The sequence below is a fragment of the Melampsora larici-populina genome, assembly GCF_000204055.1.
Source record: "Melampsora larici-populina 98AG31 unplaced genomic scaffold MELLAscaffold_63, whole genome shotgun sequence".
In the NCBI taxonomy this organism is placed as follows: domain Eukaryota; kingdom Fungi; phylum Basidiomycota; class Pucciniomycetes; order Pucciniales; family Melampsoraceae; genus Melampsora; species Melampsora laricis-populina.
Window position 1 is genome coordinate 536,774 of NW_006768827.1, and position 16,781 is coordinate 553,554.

A 16,781-nucleotide genomic window follows, 5' to 3' on the forward strand; every position below is an offset into this window, starting at 1 on the left:
GAGTGATGTGAGAGGCTTCGTTGGCGGACTGATGGCTCGTCATGACGTGAGTGATATTGTTGTGATCGTTGGTGATATTGGTTGGGGTAGCTGATCCGGACGATGAAGTTAAATCGTCGCTCATGGAAGTTGTATAGCGCTGAATCTGGTTAGGATGATAGGGCTGGGCTCATAACCTAATGAGATAGGAATGGGCAGGTGACTGGTAGGAATCACTTAGTTAGTGATATGAAAGAGCGCGTAGTGGCTGAAGATCACGTAATAGTGATAGAAGAATAATCACCTGGTAGGAATCACTTAGTTAGTGATATGAAAGAGCGCGTAGTGGCTGAAGATCACGTAATAGTGATAGAAGAATAATCACCTGGTAGGAATCACTTAGTTAGTGATATGAAAGAGCGCGTAGTGGCTGAAGATCACGTAATAGTGATAGAAGAATAATCACCTGTTGGAAGGTGTCAAGATAAAGAGACGAATTGTTTGGTATTATTCCCATAATGAGCAACATGAGTAAGTAATGAAAAAGTAACAGAAACAACAATCAGACCTGGTAGGAATCACTTAGTTAGTGATATGAAAGAGCGCGTAGTGGCTGAAGATCACGTAATAGTGATAGAAGAATAATCACCTGTTGGAAGGTGTCAAGATAAAGAGACGAATTGTTTGAGTAAGGAAACAACTTGATACGCAAACATGAGTTCTTTATATAGTAGCTATTCTTCTAGACATAGGTTAACGGTCTGACATAGGTTTGCGTCTATCATGCGCCGCATTGGGAGCATTGAAACACAGGTGTTTGTTGAGAGAAAGAAAACGAGAAAAAGGTAACAAACTAGGACGAAAGCAGTCAGCGTAGTTAAGAAGAGAAATGGGATGTTGGTAAGTGCAATGAGAATTCAATACTTTTCTGGTTGTATGTTCTTCCGGTCCACGAAGCTGATTGTTGGTGGATCCTCCATGCCTTTTGGTGAGAATGCCACCCAAAAGGTTTTCTTAACATCAAAGATTGCCCCGTGGTTTTGAGCCCAGACATTTTGGCGGTATGCCAGTGTCTGCATTTGTGATCGTAGTTGGTGTTTATCCGATGCTGTCGTGAGTAGAACTACATCGTCGATAAAACCTAACGCAGTTGATGTATCCATTTTGTCAGTTATTTCTAGTAAAGCATTGTTGTACACTGCAAATATAATGTATTTTTCCCAGGTGAAAAATGATTACATTTATTTCACAAAACGATTAAAAATGCATTAATTCTGCATTAATTCTGCATTTTTCTGCATTAATTCTGCATTATTAATCATTTTGTGCATTAATGTCAATCATTTTTCACCTTGGAAAAATACATTATTTTTGCAGTGACAGAAGATATAGGAGAGGTGACATCGGCGATCCCTGAGGAAGACCGTGTGTTAGTCTGAAAGGATCTGATTCAAAACCATTGAATGAGAGTGTGGTAGAGCGATTGTTGAGGAAATTGTGTATTAAGTTGACAGTTTGATTGTGGAAACCCTTTTTCTCTAGGATAGCTAGGAGTCTTGGATGATGGACTGAAGGAAAAGCCGATTTTACATCTGCAAAAAGGGCTCCTACTACTTTACCTTTGGTCCATTCTTTCCGAATCCATGATACCATATGAACCAGCGCTTCCTGTCCAGATTTGTTTGGCCTGCCTCCATAATGGCCTTCATGGAGAAGTCGTTTCTTTTCCACCTGTTCTGAGAGATGTTTTGTCAGTAATTTTTTGTAGATTTTACTTAGAGTGAGAAGTAGCGCAATTGGCCTGTAGGCTGAAGGTGCTGTGTAGTCGGGTTTTCCTGGTTTTGGAATCATAATTGTTCTTGCCTGTTTCCAGTCTTGAGGAATGAGGCCCGATTCTGTGATCTGGAGGAAGAGAGATCTAACGTGAGTTTTAACCATTTGCCACACTCTACACCATACCCAATTCTGGAGCGAGTCCGCTCCAGGAGCTTTGAGTGGTGGGACACTTGTGACGACGGCTTTGATGTTCTCTTCGGTTAAATAATCGAAGAAAGCTGGCATGATTTGTTCTGAATTTCGTGTGTTTTCTGTTAGCGGAAAGTTGATGATTTCTGAGTCGTCTATCTTGCAGGGAGCTGTTGCTACGCAAGTAGTTTTAAAAAGAAGGTCAGCTTTCTCTTGATTTGTCGAGCATATATCACCTGAGTTTGTTATAAGCGTGTTGACTAAGGATGAGGGTTTCCGTCCTGAGGCAAAGCGTTTTGCTTGAAAGAGGTTCTCGTGAGTCAAAGTGGATAGGTATGTCTTCCAGTTGTCTTCTTTCATTTTATCGACTTTCTTATTGAACTTGTTTCTTGCTTTTTTGTAATTGATCTTGTTTTCTTCAGTTTTTTCTTTCTTGAACTTGCGGTGGAGGCGATGTGCCTCTTTTCTGAGAGGGTCAAGCACTTCAGGTATCCACCATTGCTTATGTTTACCCGGTGGTGCCTTATTTGGTGAGTTGTTGTTTAAGGTGTTGGTGATAGTCTGTCTGAGAGATCGGTCAAAAGAGTCAATATCTTCTTGTGATGTTAGTCGTGTTACCTTGGGTAGAGTTGTTTTAAGTTCTAAGAGTAAGTTTGCTGTTTCAACTTTGTTCCAGTTTTTCGTTTGGTCGAGTTTGGGTGTGGCGTGTCGTTTGTCTTTGTGGAAAAAGTCGTAATGAGAGATTGGTGGTCTGAGAAATGGTTCGTGATGTCCTCGGTGTCTACGAAACAGGCTTGGATGACATCGTCAAGCTGCTCATTGACCCACACTAAATCGATTGTGGTTCCTTTTGTGGTTGTTGAGTTGAGTCCAAAGGTTGGTTGGCCAACAGGTGATCGCAGCCGTAAGTCCCATTTAGACATGATGTCTATTAGGTCGTTTGCTGATTTATCTGATGTGTTGCTGTGTATTGGATTCCAAGCCGGTGAGTGTAAATTGGCGTCTGTTACTACAATTGTTGGTAGTAATTGTAGGGAAAGGGGTAAATTGGTCATTAGCGCGTCCCACGCCTCAAATCCTGTGAAGGTTTCGGGCGCGTTGTAAACATTGGTAATCAAAAGAGAGAAATCGTTGATCTTAATTGTACATGCGGATATGTCTCGCGAAGGGGAGGAAATTGGGTTGAGAGCCACTTGGAGGTCTTTCCTAACGTATAGGCACGACCTCGGGCGCGAGTCTTCATTCTTCTCTGCTGGTGTTGGGCTAATTAAAGTCCAGTTCGTTTGATTTGGTGGTAGGTAATCAACTTTGTTGATATGAGGCTCCTGGATGGCTATTATGGAAAACTCATTAGTGAGGTCGTGATTAAATAAAGAATGCATTACATGTTGGGAGCGGTGGCAGTTCAGCTGCAGCACCGCCATTGTGTCTTGTGAAGTTAATAGTTCTCGCAGGTGTTGTTCTATCATGATGATATGTTCATGTCGCTGCTTTCTATTATTACGATCTTTGGCGATCCGCTAGGGTTGTAAGGAGGTTTGTTTGCGGCTATCCTTGTTGGGCACGCTGGGCTGAACGGGTGATGTATAAAATCAGCGTGGTTGGATTTGAAGATTGCTTTGATATCTGATGTTGGGTCAAGCTTGACTTTGTGTCTTACACACGCCGTGCATTTCATGTCGGTTTTGCCCTTTTGGGGGCAGACGTGTGTGTGATGCTTTTCTCCGCAGAACGGGCATAGAGGATCAAGTTGACAGCTCGTTGCCGTATGACCTGGCTTCTGACAGTTGTAGCAGCGTTGTGGGGGTGGGCCACTTCGAAGAGTGGTATGTCTACCTCTCCCGTGCCAAATCTTTTGTTTGATGCATTGCTGAACTTCGTCGTCACTGCTCAGGCCAATCAGTATAGACGAGTGTCTTTTTGAAGGATCCTTAAGCGCTTTTGGGTTCAACCATCTGACAAATTTCATGCCTTTGAGAAGATTGTTATTACTTGTTTGTAACTCTTCTCTATGGTCTGATAGGTCTGGATCAAATGTTGTAGGTATTCCATTCACTATGATTTTGTGTCTAGATTCTTTCATTTTTAAAGATTTGGAAAAACCTTGAACCCATAAATTGGGCAGGGTTCGCACTTTGGTAGCGTGTGCCGCTGTCTCGAAATATATATCAATGTCGTTTGACGGATGGCGTCGCACGCTCTTTGCTTCTATAGCCTCAGTGTCCTCAGGTTTCATTTTTACCTGATAAGCTCTGAGCGCCACATTGATCTCTTGGATGAGTTTGGCATTGGGTAAATCAGGGTGCGTGATTTCAGCCCCCACTTCGTGAACTAACGTTATGGTGTTAGTAGGCCTTGTTTTTGGTGGCGTTTTAGCCGATTTAGCTTTTGGTTTTGGCGGCAGAGTGGTCGTCTTGCCAGTTGTTGGAGCATGTTTAGATGCTGCTAGTGCATACGATGGAGTCGTTGGTGTCTTTTTTGAGGGTACAGGTATGTTCTTCTGTCCCATTGTTGTGGTGAGTATGGCGAGTTGCTCAACGATCATATTTAATGTATCGTCGGTCTCTTTACCCTTGAATATTATTGAGCGTTTCTGGGTTTGACCGCTTAACGCTTCAGGCGTTGTGTAATTACGACGAGCGTCTTCATACATGATTCTATCATATACGGCACCGGTTAAGACGAGAATATCTGCAGCAGATTCTACGTCAACCGAAATCTGCTTGGTCCTAGCGGACTTATTGGCGAGTGGGAAACCCGCTTTGATCACCTCCAGGAGTTTGCTTACCATGTCCTTGAGTGACGTAGGTTCGGCAACTCCTGGGAACAGATCATGCATTCTGTTCGATCTCGGTGTGCCCGTTAACTCGGCAGCTTGATATTCGGCGGTTACGCCCGGCGTTTCAAGACGACTTCTCTTCTTCGAGAAGCTTCCAAGATCGGAAGCCTGAATCGAGGGAGATTGAGTCAACCCTTGGCTGAGTTTCGTTTTATCGAAAACGAGAGGAGTAGGGGGGATGGACGATTTGGTCCTTTCTTGGGGCCCGACCGGATTGATAAACGCGTTGGACGCGTCGCGAGTTGGAGTAGTGTTCTTTGGAACACTCTTCTCCTTCTGGCCCGTATCCGGCGCGTCGTCGACCTCCATAACGGCCGTTATCGCGTGGAGAAGGTGGTTCGATGGGGTCGAAAAGATTAGGATAATGAGATTTTGAAATCTGGACGAGTACTTGCGCAGTCACGGATCGGGTCACGTGACTAATTGCTGATTCGTGGTCTTCTTGACCCCCCTGAGTCACAGACCCAATCCTTCTTGTAGTAGCTGGTACATTACAGAAATGGGAGTGTAGTTAAATTTGGAACCCAATGCACCAGGCTATGTAAAGTAACATTCTTCTCACATATAATTCATATTTCACATAATTGTGCAGTGAGTTCTAACTTATACTGCATCTTTATGCCGGATGCGGCGGATTTAATTAGTTTGTGTGGTTCAAGATTTGTTGATTTGAAGTTGATTTTTGCTCACTCAGTTGGGTTTTTGGATAGCATGGTAGTCGCAATTAAATGTATAAAAAATCTCAGAACTTCATCGATTGAATGAACCTTGATGAGATGTGTGAGGAATGACTCAGCATCGTTGTCTGCTGTATTGCAAAATGGCCATACTTTAGAATCTCTGTCTTTAAGATTGTTCAGTTTACCACGCTTGAAAATAGAACCGGGATGTTTACCAAATTTGTCGCATGTTTGGATCACGTACCATGGGTGGATTTTGGATTGCAAGATAAGATTTTTACCCCCTTTGATGGCATTCAACAGTGGAAGCCTCATCAACTCTCCTACACATGGCTTTACTATGAGATTCATACAAAGATTAATAGTTTATATTTTGGATTTGAAAACAAAATAATAATGTGTAAAAAAGCCAAAAAAAAAAGAAATGTGCAGAAATGAGTTCTTTACTTAAACTTCTTTTCTCATCATGCCTTCGAATGATTTCGTATTTTTATTATTCCCAGCTCTAAAAAACAAAGAGAACAATGCAATCAGGTTAAAATTTCGATCAATTTTTAATGAATGAATCTAAGATTTCACCTCTCAGAAAAAAAAAGCTATAAAGTTAAAGAATTGTGATTCGACTCACAATCCTAGACCTTCTAGAGCACGTTCTACATAGACTTCGCTTTGTGGTTCTACAGCGTCAGATTCTTGAATACATCCTACTTTGATCATCGCTCCATCTGGTATCACTTCTAAGCGACTGACGGTCATCAAAATTGCATTCGGTCAATGAATCCCATTCGAAGTGTTTTTTTTTTGGGAAATCTTGAATAGAATTCAACTAACCTGAACAAAGCGGTCCCACAGGCTCCACAAAAGTTTCTTCGAAATCAATCAGCAAGGATGCAAAAAAGAATTTCAGCGAATGGTTTTGAGCTGATCATTCTATCTGAGAACGATCGATCAATCGAGAGTTGATCACAAACCGATAAACAGGTTTTCCACTGTCACTCGTCGTGTCTTTATATACTTTCGGTTGACCATGAGTAATCTTAATTGATTGAGCACTAGCCTGTAAATTATAAGAGAAAGACGCTGAAAACGATTGGAAGTTGTCATGATGTGAGTCGGATGATAAGTACGATCCATCAACTACTTGAGAAACCGTCTTACATGTCATGGTTCGACAAGTTATGCAATGGCATATCAAACCAGCCTTCATAGAAACTTCCTCGGCGGTAAAGGTGATATCACCTACAGAAACCGGAAACCCACATTACTGAGAATCTAAAAGGTCAAAGGAAGGGATCAAGTAGCGAATGAAGAGAAAGACTATACCACAATGACATTTTCCATGAATCATGATTTTAGGATATTGGTATGATGATTTGATGAAATGATAAGTGAAGAAGATACTTGTCAGTTCAAATCTTCATTGGGGCTCTTCGAGTTCAAGTTTATACTCTGTATTTGACCTCATTTCTAAACTCCTGCCGATCACAGCATATATACAAGCGCATACACCAGCTGGCAGCCAATTGACGATAAAACCTCTACTCTGAGACGATCCTTTGAGATCAATCCGTGATCGTCCGTGATGTCCTTCAACCTCTTTAGATCATCAGACCAACGAAATAACGAAAGGATGTTGAGTTGGTCTCATGATGCGGATTCTGGTTCACGTATAATCGAAGCATCGTGCTCAGCCTCATCTCTACACTTCAATTGAATCACTTCATCTAAAATGAATTGCAACTCTTTTGTGAGAACGGAAAGATCAAACTGAGCATCAACTGACTTGTGAGAGGTGAAGGTATCTGTCGAAGAGTCAGGTGAATACGATAAAGCGATTGAGACTGTGAAGTTCAACCTTGATTGGTTTGCAAATCGAATCTTTGTCATAATGTTCGTCACTGATGTTCGTCATCAGAAGTGTCAGGAGATAGACAACCTCCAACAGAAGCAACAGAAGTCTTCATGACCTTTTTTCAGCGTGTATACTTCGTGAATACTCCTCTTTACTTTCAATTGATGTACATTTAGCGGCTCACAGGAAGGATCAGGTATGTAGTTAATACAAGTCAGAATATTTTTATTTACAATAGAGCCCACCAAAGATATCCAATCTTTCTAAATAAAAGGGTGTTCTGTGATGATAGATATGTACATTTTGTAATTGTTTTTTTGGTTGAAGTATTCGAGTCCGGCCGATCGATCAACTTCCAAGATACGCAAAACGTCCAGCCGATATTTGTAGGTGAGTCATCAGATTCCCGATATCACCAGTCCACTCAGTCTCAGCCTTGGTCACTAATGGACGTTAGTCAGACTACAACTGTCCGATGGGCATTCTGGAAGTGGAAAATGTGTAGATAGTTTCACAATCAAAAGGGAGTTAGTGCTTTTATGCTTGTAAGATTATTCAAAAAAGTAAGTTTCAAGCCTATACGCACGTGCCAATGGAGTGTTCACATCATGACATCTGAATCCTGCCATGAGGTTTGGGTCGGCCTTCCCTTCTTCAAATCCCATCACATCTAGAGAAATCAATCAAGGATTTTGGATAATGAGGTTGAATTCATGACATCTCCAATGAACGATGCACCGAAATACCAAAGAGACACTTTACTTACTGACATGGCCTTTTTTCCGAATCATATAGTAAGCCATTGCCCAAACCTTGACTGATGTTTTCTCCTGCTTGGAATTCCCAAACTCGTTAGTATACCTGTAACAGTCTGTGAAGACAATCCTCAAAGCTGTGTTGAAAGTACAGGAAAAGGGAAGTGGTAAGATATTCCAGCTGTTAGAGACTTGAAATCGATCTATATAGGAAGAGAATCGAAAAAATAAAACTCAACTATTCTTGGTTCCCTTTGGTGGTTGTGTACCAGTCCAACAGTCCTCTGCGTAACAACCATAATATTGGTTTTCAACCTGACACGCTAATAAATTCAGAAAAGGAAAAGATCATGACTTTAACCCACGAAGACATAATCAAAAGGAAACGACTGCAAAATATGTTAAGATGATACATACATGTCCTTCCTCCATTGGTACCTAACGGTACAGAATTCCAAGTGGGATCACACGTAAGTGTCGTGGCGCCAACGAACTGCCAAGTCACGGCAAACAGCACTAAGCTTGCAATAGTATTGAAGGTATACATTTCTGTGTGAAATTTGAGTGTATCGCTGATAAGTCTATAAGTTTATCCTAGGTGAGGAAGAAAAGGCAATTGTTGTATAGTGAAATGGAAAGGTGCTGCAACTCGCTGGGGAAAGGGACTGATGCAACCTGTGCCAATTATTTGATTGTTAAATGGGTTTTGAATGTTTTTATGATTCCTGTTTAGCTGACTGGTCGCGGGCCTGGCAAACCGATGTACAGACTCCAGGGAACCCCCCACTGTAACCATGGAGAAGAGGGTGACTGCATTCTTGAGTCCTGACAACACACATATAATCAACCATGCAAGACTGTACCCTAACATGTGACTGACAATGGTTAAACAATTCTGCCTACATTTTATGTGGCAAAAAATAGAGGCATGTTGAGGCTTGGGATTCATGAGGACAGTTGCCATCCGGACGCCTATACACATAGCCTTTTCTATGCATACACCTTCAAGGCTTACTCCAACGGTACCAGCTGCACGCGTAAATTTCTCCAAGACATGCGTCTCTTGATCACCATCGCAAAGCTGTCGATATTGTTCACGACTTGAAACTCTGTCAGTGCCTCACAAATTACGGGTCGGACCACTTGGAATAATGTCGCATACTCATCCCATGATCTTGAGATTTTCCGGCACTCTCCATCGCGGGTTAAAGTCCCAATAGCTTTCTTCCTTAAATATAAAAGCTTTTCAAGTCACGGAAAAACATTATTCCTGAAAAGTAGATGATTGAAATGAAGTACAGAGACAGTGATTCAATGACAGCTTTTGTGGGTCCATAGCTGAAAGCCTGAGGCCTCAGGGTCCATAACTTTGTTAATTGAAATCCCTCTTTTTATTCACTATTCACATGTGTCATCGAACAATTAACAAATTGAAAAAATCTTCAACAAGTCAACACAACAGCTTAAATCAAAAAAAAAGGTCCCAATTCCAGAATACACAGGAAGGTATATGTGATGATTGTCTTTGTTCTTCATTTGACTTATTCAATAGAATTGATTAAACTTAAACTAAATCTTAAAGAATTTAACATCATTAAAACTTTAGATTTATCTTCATCATCTACTTCTTTGTCAATCTGAAAATTTTCTGAAAACTGAGAAGCAGGAATGATCAAGTTTCTTGTAATCATTTCTTTCATTTCATCATTTTTAATACCTGTCTATTTCCAAAAACAAAACAATTTAGTTCATCTGCTCAAGAAATCAGAAATGATAATGCCCAAACTTACTTGAGTTTCAAAATCTGATCTTAACAAGAAATAAGCAAAATTAACTTTTTCAATCACAAGTTCCAAGTTTTGAGAATTGATTCCATCAGTACAGTCAATCAATCCAGGAACTCTCAAAACCCATTCCTTAGACCACCAAAACTTTTGATCTTCCGTCGCCTTTCCCAAAGACCCTGCCATTTTCTCTTTGACCAAATTAACTAATGCTTTTTCTAATTTGATATACTTTGAACTAGTGTTAAAGAGATGTAAGAAAGAGTCAAATTTGGTCTTGAATTCAAGAGAATCAATCAAGTGGACCAATGTTCTAAAACATAAAAACCTAAGTTCAGCTGAAAAGATTGTAACTGAACACGTTGCTAAACAATCTATCAGTTTGAAGTTTCGACTTTCTAGAGGAACAGAAGACGAGAGGATTATAAATATCCCGGCTTGGATCATATTGGTATCAGAGTCCTCGAGTGCTTCTATTAAAACTTCTTCATCAATGTGAATTGAAGAATCGATTGATCCAGTCTCTTCCCATTGATTGAATTGGTTCATCGCATAGATCAAAAACCGACTCGATCTGAGTATCTTCTTTAACTCTTCTTCATCACCGAAATAATCAACCAAGAGCTCTTTTGTAACTTCTATTCCCTTCTCGAGTTCCCCTGACTCAAAACCTTGATCAAAACCAAAGTTCAAACCAAATTCTCCTAACAAATCACAAATCATCTTAGACTCTTGTTCATCTATGATTTCAATCTTTTGCATTTTTTCGTGATCTAAATTGTCGATTCTTTCCAAACTACTATTCCAACGTGGATACTTTTTCATAAAACATGTTCTACCTGATGAAATTATTTTTTTATCGCATATAACTAAATAAATAGAATAGAGTAAAAACGTTATAATGTGTAATCTGAGTGATGGAGTTGAGTTGTAGATTGATAAAGATTGATCGATTAATAATTTCAAGTGTTGATAAGGTGATGAACAACTTGGTAAGTTCTTCAATAGTTCGATTGTAGTTTTCGAATACGTTTGAAAAAAAGATATCGGGTTTTTAGAGGTTTTGAGGATCCGGTTAAGTACTATCGATTGAAAAAATAAGGAAATATCAATATGTGCGTTGGATTGCAATGAGAGTAATAAATTTATAAACTGACCAATCGAAAGGATTTCAACCATAATCAGTATAAATCCAGAACCGATCAAAGGTTGTGAGAATCCTTGAATGCTATCATCATCTTCATCATCATCTTCTGAAAATGTATCCTGACGACAAATAGTAGAGATCGTTCCAGTAATACTCAAAAAGAGTTCACGTGAATTTCCAAATCTTGAGAAAGTTTTCAATAATCCAATGATAGGATCAGTATTCGAATCGGTTACATCATCTTCTGTTGGTTTTGGGGGATTACTACTATAAACTAAATGAATTAGTTTGTTAGGTAGATCGAGTGAAAGTTGATCCTAGGAATCAAGAATTGGAGGTTTTCAAAGAGCAGTCAATAACGTGTTAGAGAACAAAGCATTGAGTGACGATAGATAAACTCACGAAGAAATTCACGATCGATGTTTCCTCTGATCGATCTTCGAGTTCTCGTATTAATGATTGAAGTAGTTTAGGATTCGATATCAATAAGTCTTCTAATTGGTTCAATAAGCCCAGTGGTTCTTGCAATATTTTCGAAATATCTTTCTGTACTTCTATTGTAGTGTTCGAACAGGTTGATGGTGTTGGCTCGGTTTCGGATGTTGATTGTGATGGTATTCTGGATGATCCCATAATCACGGATCGAAACCTCAAACAGCGAGCGTGTTTTGTGTTTTGTGATTTGTAAATCATACATCTTAATGATCACAAATCACTATCATCGGTAGCTGTCTACACTCTGAAAGACACCCACCTCACCCATCGGTCTGTTAATCGATGCTAAAGGATAATAAAGACGAAAGATTATAAACTTGTGTATTGATCATTCATTGAACGCACATCAACGATCATGATCGATACCAATTGCAATTGGGGCTGTGTATCGATCAGCGTTCAACGGTGCCTGTTCTCGCTGTCTACGAAGGTACTAAGTTCAACTTTGGCTACAAACTGAACAAAACGCTTGGATTGAAACAACCAAGCCGTTTACAGCCGTTTCAAGAAAGGTTGACAACTTTTTGCTGGAGAAAGTTGTCTCCGCAGCGGCTGAAACCAAAGACAAAACTTGATTACAGGTTTATTATTTCCTGTATTCTTCCAATTAGCGGAGAGACAAAATAGACAAAATCAAGTGAGGGACAAAACCCGGGTTTTGCACATTGGCGAGATTTTCAAAAAAAAACAATCTTTGTTGGAACAGCTGTAATTCTAAAGACCGGTAGATTAGATTAGGATAGCTTCTGAGATGCTGATGGTTAGTTAGGGGTTCACAAACAATACTGAACAATTAAACGTACATGAGCCTAGTGAGCCTTCAAACAGGCTGCATCTGCTAATGGTTGTAATAGGGGTCAGCATCTCTCCTGAGATCCACCTTCTTTTTACTTACCCATTTTTGCTTATAAATAGAGCTCTGAATCAATCATGACAAACTCCTTACCCAGTCCAGAGCAACCACGTCACATTATCACTTCCTGTTCATTCACAGTTCACTATATTGAAATCAGCACTTTATCTAGAACACTCTCAAGAACAAACTTGTTGATTTCCACACCTGACTCTCAATATTTTCAATACTATGAATCAAAATGAAGATGAAATCAAAAGGCCTCACATCCTCACCCCACTCCAAAATCAGCTCCTTGAACATCTTCTTCCTGAATATTGCCAACAGAGAATGTCACAGGACAGTATGGTAGATGCCCTTCATAATATTGGTATCCCAATTTCAAAGAGAAGTCTCCAGCAATACCTAGCGCAGCACAACTTAACAAACTCACCATCAATGACCCCGGATCAAAAGAATACCACTTATGGGATCTTGAGACGGCATTATATTCTTGGTGACACCAAACCCATTGCTCTGTGTGCCATCAATGACACATATGATATTCCCATCAACATGCACAACATAAATCAATTGTCAAAAGAAATGGGTCTCAACTGGCGCAGAGATGACATCCAAGAAGGTTGAGTGACACCAGCTGACCTGGTTGGTATCCTTCTTGAGCACATAGAAGGGGAGGATTGGAACGCAGGCTATCAAACTATGCAACAACATCTGGCGGTGGATGATAGCATTAGGATTCATCAAGAGACAGTCCGTCAATTAGTTAAAATCATTGATCCAAATGGAGTAGCTCTACGGACAGCAGGGAAGCTCAAAAGACGCCTTTTCTATGTCCCAGGTCCTAATCATCTGTGGGCTAGTGACGTGCATGATAAACTTAAGCCTTTTGGTATCACAATCTATGGTTTCATTGACGCTTGGTCGCGCAAAGTTCTCAGCCTACATGTAGCAACAAGCAACAATGATCCCCGTAGAATTGGATTGCAGTACTTAGAGCTTGTTCGAGACATAGGAGGATTCCCAGACAGGACATCAACTGACCATGGTAGTGAGACAGTTGAGATGGCTACTTTCCAAACCCTCATGCATCACTATTTCTGTGGTGAGCCACTCGATGAAGCACATAAGCATCATCTATTCATGACCTCACAGCACAATCAGAAGATAGAGTCATTGTGGTCTCAGTTGATGCGTGCTAAAAACACAGTGCTCAGGGATGAGATCAATGCAAAGATCCGTGAAGGGGTATACAATCCGTCCAATCCAGTTCAACAGTATGTTGTTTTTGTTTTTTGCTTTGCATTGACTGTAACTGACCAGATGCATTTCTAGGGCACTATTTCTTCATTTGTGGGTGCCTCTGGTTCAACGTGCAATGGACTCTTTTGTGAAGCGCAAAAACACATACCAAACACAAAAGAACCATGAGTCCCAACTTCCCACCGGTGTTTCGCCTGACACATGCTACTATTCTCCCGTCAACTACGGTGGTAGCCAGGGTTTGAATCATGTTTCAAGAGATTCAATTGACAACCTTATCGCCACCAAATACCCTGATTCAGAGGAGCTAAAGCAGGTGTCAGCTCCCATTTTTGGATGGCAGGTGTCAAAGTTGATATCAAGATTGGGTTATCATGAAGATTCCATCAATTCAGAAAATGTTTGGGTTGTATTCACCCGTGTTCTGGGATTACTCTCTCATCTTCAATTCAATCCATATGAGTAGTGATGTATCATCAGTGCTGTGTTGCTTATATGTGATGATGAAACAAATCGATGTTTCTGCTTGTTGGCTCAATTTTTTATTCCTAGCTTTTCAAAATATTTGGCAAAGTATATATGTATGAATATATATGTACTTAGTGGAAGATTGCTGCATACAAGGGTTAGGAAATTCCTTGTAGCCTTGAATATTATTGATCCTCACAAAGAAATGACTTTAAAAAGTGATTGATATTTTCAAAATGTCTAAAAAGATGTAATTACCAATTTATATACAGGCTGGGAATTGAAGAACATCAATTATGGTAGCAAAGCAAGTAAATTCAGAGACAATATAAATTTTCAAAATGTCTAAAAAGATGTAATTACCAATTTATATACAGGCTGGGAATTGTATTGTATCTTCATCAATTATCAAAACTTTACAAAATCCAAAATCATCATCAAATTTAATGAATAATAATCATTATTGCCTAAATTTAAAGGGATTCATGAAATGAATTTTCAAGAAGAAATCAAATTAGGTCAAAAGATTTTTAATGAATTTCTTAATCTTCATTTGTCCTTTGATCTTGATCAATTGGTTTTTGGATTAAAAGAGATCTGGAAGATCAGTTTGAGTTTAAGTGAAGAAGGGTTTGTAAAATTGAGTGATGGTAAAGGTAAGATACAGATGTCTGGATGAATATTTATCAAAGATTGCAAATTCAGATATATATTCTTTTTTTTCAAAGGTGGAAATAAGAAATTTAAAGAATGTTTTATGGTACCAATAGATGGAATTAATGAAAACCAAATCCAAACCTCAATCAAATCAATCCAAAAACTAATCAAAATGTATCCAAATTTAACAGAAGCACTAAAGAGTGTAAAAGAATCCAGAATTCAAAAAGAATTCTGGATTCTTAAATATTCTTAGATTAATCAAAATCAATCCAATGATTAAAGAAGAATATCGAGGAAATGTAGTAATCAATGAAATTTATGGGGCGAGAGGTGATACCAGGTCGATCCGTCCGTTGGGCACTGCCAGGTCTGGCGGGAAGGGCTTGGTAAGATGAAGCATTAGAGCATTGACATGACACTTTGTCAACAGGATGCTGATTCTTGAAAGGGAATGGACTTGACAGAGTGTGAGTCGGTTCGAGTCTGATATATAATAGGAGTCACACAACTTGAAAGGTAAAATAGTCAGATTTTTTTTGACCATTGATTGCCTCGAGCCACAAGGTAGCTGCAACTTGACTTTGTAAATTGAACAATAAGGAATTTGACATTTGAGATCGAAATTGAAGATCGAGGTGTAGGAATGAGAACTGATGATTGTTGTCATTGTAATCAGGATTGAAGCTGAATTGGTCAGTCAAACAGTGAGTGAGTTAGAATGTTTAATCGCAACTGATTGGTTTAGGTTGGGATGTGATATTAGGTCGATTTTGGATAGCTCTGACAGATTCCTAGGTTAATTTCGATTTTCTTGGTTGGTGGAGGTGGTGATGTTAAGGTTGATTATCAGTTTGAGCAAATCAAGCTAGGATGATATTATTTAGAGGAATCTAAGTTTTATTCTGATCTGTTACGACTTGATCTGATGAATGTAGAAGCAATAGATGAAAGCAATAGTTGAATAAAGAAAGACCGAGAGCGCATGAAAAATATAAATGTGAACGAAATTGTGTTTGATTCTATTTGATTGACCCCGACTGAATTGAAAAGAGGACCCTGAGCTCCTCACAATTCAAGCTGTCGTTTAAACTTTTCCATATTGTCAAGTCCAAAATTTCTACACCATTGATTCTCCCGGTGTTGATCTATCATCAAGCGGAGGCCTTCATAATTCAAGTTGCCACTGCCAAAGGTTTTACTGTGGGTAAAGATATAAACCATGCGTCAAAATGGGGCACATTGAGACTCAGATAGATGAGTACACTCACTCAAGATCGTTAACTGCGGGGTCAGTCAGAGTTGCACCACCCCCCTGTAAGTCGCATACGAATGATCTGCCACCATTCTCTTGAAGGTCATGATGTGCAAGGGCGTGGATCATTTGGTATATGGGAGTACAACTGTGCTTGTTAATAAAGTTGTCATTTCCCATATACTTGACAAATTTGCCATCCAATTCTTCTTCAAAAAGCCAAAAGTCGGAGTCAGTGGCATCATCAACTTGGGCTTTGGTGCCTACCTTCTGCACAACCCAGCACTTGGCAATCTGTGTGATGAAAGTATCATATTAATCAAAAGTGAGTTAAGATGATAGATATAGATGAACAAAATAAAACCACACGTACTCTCAACTTTTTGGCCAACTCCTTGTCAAGAGCCGTGAATTTTGGGTAATACAAAACGTCAGCCTTGAAGGATTCAATGGCAGCCTCGGCATGTACATATGACTGTGCTTGACGCTGATACTGTTCTAAAGGACAGCGTTTGGAAATATGGTGTTTTGCTACAACACTATATACTTGATTGTCAATGAGTAACTTGGCCTTGAAGCACTTCATGTTGCGGCCAACTCCAATCAGAGACGTCATATCTACACGGTATGAGATGGGAACCGGGCTATACACTGCATCCTTATCCTGTGTAAGGAGTGAGAGAAGCCATCCTTCATTCCAACTCAAGGTTTGGCGAGGAGGGTATTGTAATGATGCAAACATCATTACAAGCATATTACATTTATTATTAACATACTCAACTTAGCTAC

The 16,781-nt window shown here is 39.8% G+C and overlaps 3 protein-coding genes across 3 annotated transcripts; all 3 read right to left on the bottom strand.

The window, feature by feature from the left end:
* Window positions 1–7,758: 7,758 nt before the first annotated feature.
* MELLADRAFT_124198 (uncharacterized protein) lies at window positions 7,759–8,617 on the bottom strand (the record flags this gene model as incomplete). Its single annotated transcript, XM_007416728.1, has 5 exons — window positions 7,759–7,799; window positions 7,902–7,985; window positions 8,082–8,207; window positions 8,310–8,393; window positions 8,488–8,617. The coding sequence occupies 5 exons, from the start codon at window positions 8,615–8,617 to the stop codon at window positions 7,759–7,761; spliced, it is 465 nt and encodes a 154-aa protein (XP_007416790.1).
* A 994-nt stretch (window positions 8,618–9,611) lies between these two features.
* Window positions 9,612–11,380, bottom strand: MELLADRAFT_112276 (uncharacterized protein; the record flags this gene model as incomplete). Its single annotated transcript, XM_007416727.1, has 4 exons — window positions 9,612–9,791; window positions 9,861–10,936; window positions 11,012–11,275; window positions 11,362–11,380. 4 exons carry the CDS (start codon window positions 11,378–11,380, stop codon window positions 9,612–9,614), a joined length of 1,539 nt encoding a protein of 512 aa, XP_007416789.1.
* Window positions 11,381–15,805: 4,425 nt separating this feature from the next.
* On the bottom strand, window positions 15,806–16,608 carry MELLADRAFT_93974 (uncharacterized protein; the record flags this gene model as incomplete). The annotated part of the gene is made up of 3 exons (XM_007416711.1): window positions 15,806–15,938; window positions 16,009–16,286; window positions 16,366–16,608. 3 exons carry the CDS (start codon window positions 16,606–16,608, stop codon window positions 15,806–15,808), a joined length of 654 nt encoding a protein of 217 aa, XP_007416773.1.
* Window positions 16,609–16,781: the final 173 nt, after the last annotated feature.